Raw genomic sequence first — 11,125 nt, 5'->3', positions numbered from 1 at the left:
TCATTTTTTTAAAAGTAGTCGCGTGCGTAAGTTATCAAGCAGTTACAACTGCCTCTGAGTGTTTCTAGGAGATTTTGTAGAAGAAGTGTCCTGCACCTACGAAACATTTTTTTTTTTTTCATTTTCTCATTTTTGTTCTTTCATACTCGGGAGACAATATCTTTATTACCGGGATCATTCTGTGTAAAGTGTCTAATGTCTAATAAGAAGGCCGAATCGAGTAAGTTTTGCAGTTTTTTTAATGCATCTTTTGTTCACTTTAAGTCCTGCACTGCAAGGTCTATTGTGCATAAGATTTCTGTGCAGGACATGTTTATGGTTAATGTATTTGTCTTCCTTCGTATCATCATTACAAACTAATGGTTGTTTTTCCGTTATGCACATGTTCTTGTGTGTCTTTTGCTGTGTTCCGCACATGTGATTATGTGCTTCAGTCGAATCTGGAGTCTTTTTTTTTTTTTTTTAATGTTTGCGTGGTGAACCGTGTAATGTTTGTGTGGTGAACTCTTGCAGGCGTGCAACTATAGCCGTCATCATCAATGGTTATGTATCCTGGTTTCTTCTTAGCCTAATTGTATACCCACGGGCTTTCGATTAGTCTATTGCTTCTCCTTCGACCTAAGCACACGAGGAATAATAGCTTATCAAGCACACAAGGAATAATAGCTTATTATACACTTAAGATACTAGAATATTACACACGATGCAGAACAACTAATTATACAATGTGCAGGACACTTAAAAAACTCCAAACTGTGTTTAAAAATTCCAAGATACTAGTCTGTAATTAGAAACTGGAAGGACACATTAAAAATAAGAAACTCCGATAGCCAAAAAACAAACCAAATGCATAATCACTTATTATGCAACTTCAAGAAACAAACCAAATGCATGATTCACTTTGTCGAGAAAACAGAAGAAACACACATCACTTTACGTTGATTTATTGTTGCACAATCACCTAAAGCATATATGCTCTGAGTTCCTTGAACTCGTAACCATTCATCAGTTGCCAAAACTCTCCTGTTACCCTGTGGCAAAAAACATAAAGTAATAGAACCTTCCACATATCCTTACAAAAATATAACCAAAGGTACCAGAACCAAGCTAATATGTATATGTATACTGATAATAGGCCAAAATAGTGTTTTTTATTCACCCACTGGTAATACTGAGTAATCTAACGATGCCAAGCAAGATTAGCAGCATTTATTTGTTTGTAGTTCCATAATAAGAGAGATGTGTGTCCTGCTATACTAAACTTTGTCTAAATTGAAGTATTTACTAATTATTTACATTTTCCTAATAAAAGAATTTGAACATGATAACTGAAATCTAGATCAAAACTTACATGGTCAATATGTGATCAGTGGCCTCTAGAAGAGTAATCTTCACATATTGTTTTAGAGTGGGATACAACTTGGCTAAATCTTTATGCACAAAGTCATGAAGCTCTGCTGCCAACTCCACTCCTGTCGGACCACCGCCGACAACTACAAAATGAAGGATTCTCTCCCTCTCTTTTTCAGATACACTCGGAAGGCTAGCCCATTCAAAACAGTCAATTACACTCCTGCGGATCCTCTGTGCATCTTCAACTTCCTGTTTTCAAGCATCTAATTAGACCCGCAGATAATAATATTAGCGTTAGGAAGCTACATTGCAAAGGACTAAATTGATCTTTATCCAATCAAAAGTGCAATTGGTATACTCGGACATTCAAAACTTAAAACTCCTGCAGATAAATCACCTTCAAAAAGTGAGTGTTCTCAACAACGCCGGGGATATTGAAAGTATTTACCTTTAATTACTAACAGAGTGCAAAACTAAACCAAAAAATATGCAGATACTACAATATTAAAAATTTGCAGGCTAGATTAACAGTTGCAATCTTCATTCCCAACAAAACATAACAAATGCAGTATCACATATGACGCAAATTCAGGATCAAAACGATAACAGAGTGCAGGACTCATAAAAAAATTAGCTATAATATTACCAAACTGTTAATCTAGAATATTGTACCTTATAAGGTACAATATTCAAATCCAAACATACGCACCAAATGTAGTATCCCAAAGTACAGAACAAAATGTCCGGATCCAAAATAATCACAAAGTACAGAACTAAACCACAAGATGCATTACAAAGGCCTAATTCAATCGAAACAGTCAACTTCCAAAATGAGGACATTTCGTTGCAACATGACGCGTATAAACTCACACAAATTTCTATTACTAACATAGCCCCAACCAAAAATATTCAATATTAAGCAAATGCAAGACAAACCAGTCAATGGGGAACCCATACAATCACATAGTATCAATTGTAGGATAAAAATAACAACCAATTGCAGGACTTAACATCAAATTATCTTCAAACAAGAAAATTACACAGATGTAGGACACATAAAAAACTTGCAATCTTCCTTCCGGAAAATACATATCAATTTAATCATCACACAGAACACAACTGCAGGATGAAAAAACTCAAAGCGCCCAACTAAACCACAAAATGCATTTAAATTGTCAAAAATGTACTGCACACCAAAAGCCCTAAATTCCATCGAATCAGTCATTATCCAAAAAAGGTGATTTTGGTGTACTATGCCGAGTTTGAACACACACAAATTTCGATTTCTAAAAAAGCCCCTAAAAAACAAGGAGATGCCATTGTTTAGAGCCGACAATTGCGGCACCACCCATTCAATGGGGCTACCGGCAAATGTAGGAGAACCCATTCATTCGGGATGCCGGATTTCATGGAATCAGTCTTTTCAACGGCAAGAACAACGACATGCAAAGCAATTGAAGGACATAATGAGAAGATAGTGGACATACCTGAACTCATCTTCGAACGAGATTGATGCGTCCTGCAAAAGCCCTAACTGGTGGTTGTGTTTAGTATGGATGGTTCTGCACCTAGGGTTATACGATTATGTGGTAACGACCATACTAGTGTTTATCATCGGAGGATGCGGGATACATCTGAAGAAACGTGGGCGAAAGTGAAGTTGAAAAATGCTTGAAAATTGTCAGCGGTATATTTGATCATTAAATCAGAGCCACAGGATCTTTTTAAGATCCAACGGTGGATCTTAGGGACTCCAAATTTTTAAAAGCAATAGTGTCCCACAAAACTCCACTCATATATATATATATATATATATATATATATATATATATAGAGTCCTATTCAACTACAAACCACCTAAATCTAAAAACTAAAAACTAATGACCCAGCCCACTTTTCTTAACCAATCCAGCCCACTTTTCTCACCACTGCTGCTCAACTCACGTTAGCGCTTCTCTAGAAAACTGATACACACACTATATACATACAAAAGTATAAACAGCATATACATACAAAACGTCAATTAACACAAACTCACCCTCTCCAATCTTCATCTTCTTCGATCTGTAATTTTTATGTCTGAGAATTAACGTGGCAAATAATCTGAGATCCAGTCATAAGAGAAGATATAGAAATCACTAATTTCAGCGACACAAATCACTATTTTTTTAAGCGAATATCACTAATTTGTAAAGCGAATATCACTAATTTATAAAACGAATATCACTAATTTGTATAGCATAAATCATCAATTTATAATTATATCAAAAACTATATCAAGCTTTAACAACACTAAAATCCACGACTAAGCTCTAGTTATTCAAGAGATTAAAAGAGAGGTCGAAAAGTCGGAGGTATTGTTGACGGAGAATGGACGGAGTTGGTGATGGGGGGAACGAACGATGACGGGGGAGATGAAAGGTGGATCTGGTGAGATGATGTATTGTGTGTATATGTGCAGCATGAAACTCATCTTCCTCTTTTATTTCTCGATGAGATCGTCAGTATTGTATCCACCAGTGTAGTCGGGAGATCAGGGCTTGGTGTTGTGGGCGGGGAAGCTCCGATCACGGAAGGCAAGGGAGCTCTGAGAGTTGGCCAATGATAGATTTAGGTGGGTGGGAGTGGTTCTATGCTGGGTTTTACTAACTGCAAATGGGTGGGGTAGACATATGATTTGTTTTAACTGAGTGCACTTAGTAATTACAAGGTTGTAATAGTGGTTTTTAGTTTTTATTTTAAGATTGGTTTGTATTTGATCATGAGCCTATATATATATAGGGGCTTACTCCACTAGAAACTAAAATAGTCTAGAAACTAGAAACTAGTATCTGACCAATTTTTTATCACTTATTTTAATTGCAAATATCACTCGTTTGTACATCACAAATCACTATTTCATATACAAGAAATCTCAGAAATATAGATATATAAATATACATATATACAACATATATCATCATCAGCTTCACTCATACCACATTGACGAAACTCCAGGCATCATTATCAACCCATTGCACCGCTAACGTGGTCACCCATACCCACGATTGACCTATCACCGCTTGTCACCATAACTTGTCATTACTAGTGATTATTTACCACCACCACACACCACATCTCATCATTTTTTTACCATCATAGACCTCCTACAACTATAATTGATAATCAATAATCGATAACCAATAGCAAACATAAGTATATTTTCTCAGTTATCAATAATAAAAATTGCTAATTTAACTGCATAAAATAGTGATAAATAGCGTATAAACGAGTGATATTTGTGGTTATAAACAATGATCGTGGGAGTGGTTTCTAGTTTCTAGAATAATATTAGTTTCTATTTGATCACTTGCCTATATATATATATATATATATATATATATATATATATATATATATATATATATATATATATTCTATTTTAACAATGTAAAAAATTAATGACATACTATTTTTAAATTATAATAAACTAATATAGCAAATACCATTGAAGCACAATGTGCCTGTTTGGCTATTGCCACTTCTAACTTCTTTTATAAGAAGTCGGCTTCCACTTTTCTTGACCCGTTTGCGTATAAAGCCAAAAGCACTTATAAGAAGCTGAGAATGCTAACCTTTGTTTTAGAACTTTTACTTTTTTCCCAAAGAGTTTAATCAATTATAAGTCTTAATTTACTTCTGACTTCTAGTCCATTTTTTTACTTTAAGCAAGAACCACTATTTTAAGCTTACTCATAAAAATATCGATTTTAATTATTTAATTGGGTTCAAATAATCAAGCAACTTGTACCGGCAGCAGTATCTCATGATTGAGAGCAAATTCGGAACATGTTATTACTAAATTTGGAATTCTCACACCCTCATCCACTTGTTTACTAAAATCTCCCTTGAAAAAGATAGCAAGATATCTCCAGCTACCAGCTCCAACCACCATTTGCTCTTTCTTTTTCTATTCTCACTAATCATAGGGACCATTTCTCCTGCAATTTGTTCTTTTCTCACTCTATAATTTATAGCCAAAAGCTGCTTTCCAACACAACTAGGCTCTACCTTTCTCCATAGCCACAAATGCTTAAAAGAGATCTCACTTAGAATCTAGCTCCAAGCACTTGCTTTTACATACCAACATTGTGTAGCTTTTTGAATAAGAAGCAAGTAAGTAAGGCTACAGCTTCAAGGTTTCTTGGTTTGGAGTAAGAAGATGAGTCAGTGTGTACCCGGCTGGGATGTTGATGATAATACCAAGCTCACTTCTCAATCTCATTCTCTCTATCTATCTCCTGATCTTTCCTCGTAATCTCTCTCTTCTCTTCTCCTCAATCTTGTCCGCTAACTAAAGTATTATAGTTCGCCAAATAACTTCGGATGTATTGTATCATTGTCGGAACCAGGATTCCAAAATACCCGATTTTTAGTAACATTTCCAAAATACCCGACTTTTAGTAACATTCATTGACTTTCGAAGACTAGTCTGAACTAAAAATTTATGTTTGATGTTTATTTTCGTATTTCAATATTGAGTAGCCCCTCCTTGGTTCCGCAACTGTAGTGCATGTACATGTCATTTGTTGCTTTCTCTATGGTTGTAAATTTGAATAACTTTGTTCTGTATATGAATTTTTGTGTAATTTTTCAGGTTAGACTATGAAGTGGCGGAGTTAACATGGGAAAATGGGCACTTATCAATGCATGGTTTAGGGCAACCAAGACTGCCTTATGACATTTGGGACAAGCCATGCCTAGGCGGCACCCTGGAGTCCATAGTTGACCAGGCCACCTTCTTTCCTGACAATAAATCCGTCGGAGATGGCGCTGATGCTTGGACCACAGGCGGTGTAATAGATGCACTAGTTCCTTGCACTGATAATAACAACATGGTGGAGGGCTCCTCTACGCGAGTCATGGACTCGGGCTTGGGCAGACAGGTCGAGTCGTGTAGGGACGTGACAATGGCCTTTGAAGAGGTGAGGGTGGAGCGTCCACCCTCACCTCAGCAAAATGCAACCTCGGCCAAGCAGTGCACAGCCAACGACCATCAATCTGTTTGTCAAACAAATCCTCAGGTTGGTGTTACTAAATTTGCTAAACCTGTAAGCCGTTATCCACGGTTCATGAGAGATTTTCCGGGATACGTACCATAGGTATTATGAAAAAGCTATACTTAATCATCAATCATGTAAAGTAGTTTTTCCGCATGATTCAAAGTTCTATTAAAGATACAGATACGAGCATCGAAAAAATTTGTAGTAAAATCGAACTAAAAAAAATCGATTTAATTATGCTCGAAATCTGTTCGCCCTTCTCGCAGTTTATTATGCTGCATATTCATTTGCAAGCATCTATAGCCATATCATTTCCATCATCATCCGGTGTATGTATGTTCTTCTTAATCAGATCACTCGAGGTCATAAAGTTCATCTCAGTGTCATAAATTCGCGCCGTTCGATTCGCGTATCCTCTTAGCTAGTGATTAATAGTTCCTTCAAATTAACGTAGTTATCCCGAAATTATAATCCTTTCAAACAAACATCACCTTAGTGCTTTGTCTGCAGACGGAGGCAGTTCATGAGGAAGGAAAGAAGAAAACAAACGACAAGTCATCGGTTTCGGCTAAAAGAAGAAGAGCAGCTGCCGTCCACAATCAGTCCGAACGGGTACTCTCTCTTATACATATTTTTAAAATTTTGGTACTTTCGGGTTGTTATGTTCCTTACACTATATTTTTGCATTGTATTTATTCGAATAGAAACGAAGAGATAAGATTAACCAACGGATGATAACGCTGCAGAAGATGGTTCCAAATTCTAGTAAGGTATGTTTTCTCAATTGTGAGTTAATTTCTTTCATTAGGCTAATCTTCTGAATGTGATTTCTTTGAGTGTCTCTGTGGACTGACCCTAGATTTTTAAGGGTGGTCCTTATTTTTTGTATATATTTCTCAATGGAATATATCCGATGAAGCTAGTCCACAGAAACTGAACATTACCCCAGTAACACTGTTGATACATGTCCACATAAATTAATGTGAAACGAAAAAAACAAAGAACAAGCTGCAGTTGTTCTCGCTCGTCACACCTACGAGCCCGTTTGGCTCAACATATAGCTTATGACATAAGTTGAGAGTTTAAAATGTCTGTTTGGTAATTTTTGAATTATTGATGACGGGTTATTAAAAATATAATAATAAAAATAAAATTAATTTATAAGTAACTTATAACTTATAGATAGTTTTTATAAAAAAAAGTTTTAAAAAAATAAGACATTGAAAAAAGTACCTAAAACTAACTTCTGGCTTTAAGTCAGTTTCTAGCTTATTTCTGATTTTAAACCGGCTTCTGACTTATTACACAAACAGACATTTTTCAGCCAGCTTTAAGCTGGGGCAAATAGGCTCTACGTCACAAAACCTCCAAATCACATGAACTGCTTCTACCTAATTACAATTTAATTTTTTTGATGTGGCTGCGGATTGAATTTCTCACAAACATTATAAGTGCGGTTCAAACTACACCGTAATATTATAACGTATATAACTTTATTAATAAATGTTAAATGAAATTATATTATATAGATATGTATATTATTTATAATTATATTACGTATATATTTGTTAAACATATACAAATGATAGTTGATTATATTATAAATTTAGCATTACTATTATACTATATTTTCATAAAATGATTATACGATTATAATATGTCTTTTAATACTCATTATTATAATATTTACTTTTTTGTTTATATCTTTTAATAGTTGTTGTAACTCTGAAATGATAAAAAAATATATAAATTCATCATAAAAAATATTTTAATAATCAAAATTTAAGTTTTATTCAATTAAAATAATTTTTATAAACGTACAAAGCGCACAAATAGCACCGCATTGCACCACATTTTTGTAGTGTGGTTTATGCCTTTTATGTTAGCATGTGATGGCGATTTGAATATTCAACCAAATCTAGAATGCGGTTCGCACTACAACAAAAACACTATCAGACAACACTAATCAGATAACGCTCGGAGAAAAAGCATTGTTTGAAAAAAAGACATGACAGTTTTTTTTATCTCATAATAAAATAGTTTATTTATGATTTTAGAGTCAACCAAACCTCTCGCACCGCGATATAGCTAATCACAATAATATCTTCCAACTTACCACTTGTTTTATTACAATTTTTTTAGAAAGAAATAATTTTCGTTTAAGAATTATTTATCATTATATACATCACAGAATTATTTATCATTATATACATCATATCGATGTTTGGTTTGTTTAACTTTGTTTGGGGAGATTATTGTTGAATCCAACTCGAAACTGACAAAGTTATTCTTAACAAATATTAGATTGATAAAGCTTCCATGTTGGATGAAGTGATTGACTACATGAAGCAACTTCAGGCACAAGTGATTATGATGAGTCGAATGAACGGATCTCCAATGACATTACCTCATGCGATGCAACAACAGCTCCAAATGTCAATGATGGGCATGGGGCATTTTATAGATATGAACCCTGCCATGGCTTGCCACCCAAATCTGATGGCAGTATCGCCGTCGGTTCTTCATCCGGTTCCGTCGGTTCTTCATCCGGTTGCCCACAGGCTGAACCCACCCGCACAATCTATGCATGATTCCATGTCTACCTTTCTTGCTGCATGCCAATCTCAGGTAAATATATAGTTATGATATTTATAAGATTTCTCAATGTTTAAGAGCCTTGTGTAATTGTTCAACTTCCAATATATTTTACAGCCTATGACAATGGATGCATATAGTAGGATGGCCACATTCTATCATCACATGAACCAAAATCATGGTCCCAGAGTCATGAAGTAAGTGTGCATATATACATAGAGTTCACAAATTGATTTGCTGCTCAATTCTTTCGTAATCAAAGCGATAGATCATAGATACTGTAATAAAATTAATTGATTTGAGTAAGAATTGATTCAGGAATTTATGGTTGTGAAAGTACTTTACTTGATATGTATGTCACTAAAACAATGTCCAAAGATATGTGAAATGCAATGAGACGATTTTACTAGCAAATTCATGTTATCTGTGTTTACAAATTCATGTTATCTATGATATCTACGATCAAATTTGTTAGGTCCAATCAGACGTAGAAGGGGGGGGGGGTTGAATACGTCTATTCCAATTTCTTTGATTTAATTTAATTGCGGATAATTCTGTTTTCAGTCCATGTTAAATCAATCGTAAATAAACAACTCCAGCAAGTCGGGGAATATTCTTTGTATTAGAAATAATCCTCGGGTGCTACAAATTCCAACACAAGTGTCGGCTGCAGAGACTACAATCACTCTAATACAAACTCTCGATAAAAACGATATTCTAATTTAACTCTCGAGAATGTGTATAGTGTGTGCACTTACAAAGTGTGTAGTTGTTTTCAAATGAAAACATCAACCTCTATTTATAGGCTTTTCAACAACTAACCATGGTTAACGAGTTCGTCCTGGACGACTTGAGTGTGTTCGGGACGGATTCGATTTATAAAAATAAATCTAACTCCATAATGTAAAAGTTGCGCCTTGTAAGCTGTGGTCAAACCTTGCGCCAGTTAAGTCAAACTTGGCGCCAATACAGTGTTCTACTGTAAGAAATTACTTGGAATAATTCTAAGTGTTTCAGTCAATTGTTGCGCTCGAGAGTCAAAGGATGCGCTTCATCTGTTCTTTTGTGACTTAGAATAAATTCTAAGTGAGGAGTTCTGGGAGAGATGATACGCAGGAGGCGCAACATTTGACCTAAGTCAAATGTTGCGCTTGACTCTTAACTATTATGGTGAAACCACTTAGCCAATATCCAGGGATGCAACCATGGCGCAGGTTTTGACTTTTAGTCAAACCTTGCGCTCCAATACACATATAACTTGTGACTTAGAGAGAAAATACTCTAAGTACAAAGTATAAGTGTCGCAGGTTTTGACCAAAGTCAAACAATCATTTGTACCTTAAATTTAAAATATATATGTATATATATATTATTAATTGTTTTATGAATTACTTGAAATTATTGTGGATTCAAGTAATTTCCAATTAATAATATATTTACATATATATAGATAAATTCAAATTTAATCTTTTGTTGATGCAGCTTTAATTGACTTGATCAATTAATTCGTTGATCGAATCCACTGAATACTTTCGTACGTCCTGACGTCCTGTGCACTGGTCTGGTTCACGAACGATTCGAACTGAAATGATTCCTTGAATCCTTTTGCTTGATAATATACTTGATCAGTCATTCCGGGTTAGATGTTGCTTCGATAAATTCGATTATAAATAATCAAATTAAATATACTGGAATCTTCTGGTCTTTGATACTTGATCTTCAGGCAATCTTGATAGCAGAAACTGATTGTGCTTTATTCTTCACTGAGGCTTGAACATGTTAATGAACTTCTTCCAGTGGACGGATGCTCGTCTCAGATATCCTGATTGTCTTTGTCTGTTCGTATCGAATCTCCGACCTGTAGATTCATGTATTATACTTACGTATTGTTTCCTGTCTTTTGTTGTGTTGAGTTATCGTAATTACATTTACGTTACATTATGCTTTACAATCTCCCCCTATTTGATTGTTAGAGTTCGACAAGCAAATCCTTTAAGAGGATAACTCAACTGACACAATGAAAAAGCACACTAATTTAAACAGGAAATAATACTAAGTATAGTCTGGATTATATCTTACAATTTCCAGAAATCAAAAGTAAATACAAGCAGCCATTGTTCCTCTAGCCTGAACTA

At 35.0% G+C, this 11,125-nt stretch overlaps 1 protein-coding gene across 1 annotated transcript; it reads left to right on the top strand.

The window, feature by feature from the left end:
- Window positions 1-5,215: 5,215 nt before the first annotated feature.
- LOC108216688 (transcription factor UNE10) lies at window positions 5,216-9,422 on the top strand. The gene is made up of 6 exons (XM_064091281.1): window positions 5,216-5,646; window positions 5,990-6,416; window positions 6,906-7,007; window positions 7,100-7,165; window positions 8,700-9,023; window positions 9,108-9,422. The coding sequence occupies exons 1-6, from the start codon at window positions 5,555-5,557 to the stop codon at window positions 9,189-9,191; spliced, it is 1,095 nt and encodes a 364-aa protein (XP_063947351.1). The 5' UTR covers window positions 5,216-5,554; the 3' UTR covers window positions 9,192-9,422.
- The last annotated feature ends 1,703 nt before the right edge of the window (window positions 9,423-11,125 follow it).

Source organism: Daucus carota, chromosome 4 (genome assembly GCF_001625215.2).
Source record: "Daucus carota subsp. sativus chromosome 4, DH1 v3.0, whole genome shotgun sequence".
Taxonomy (NCBI): Eukaryota; Viridiplantae; Streptophyta; class Magnoliopsida; order Apiales; family Apiaceae; genus Daucus; species Daucus carota.
Note: the sequence above shows the minus strand (reverse complement) of the source record. Positions and strands in the feature narration are given on the sequence as shown.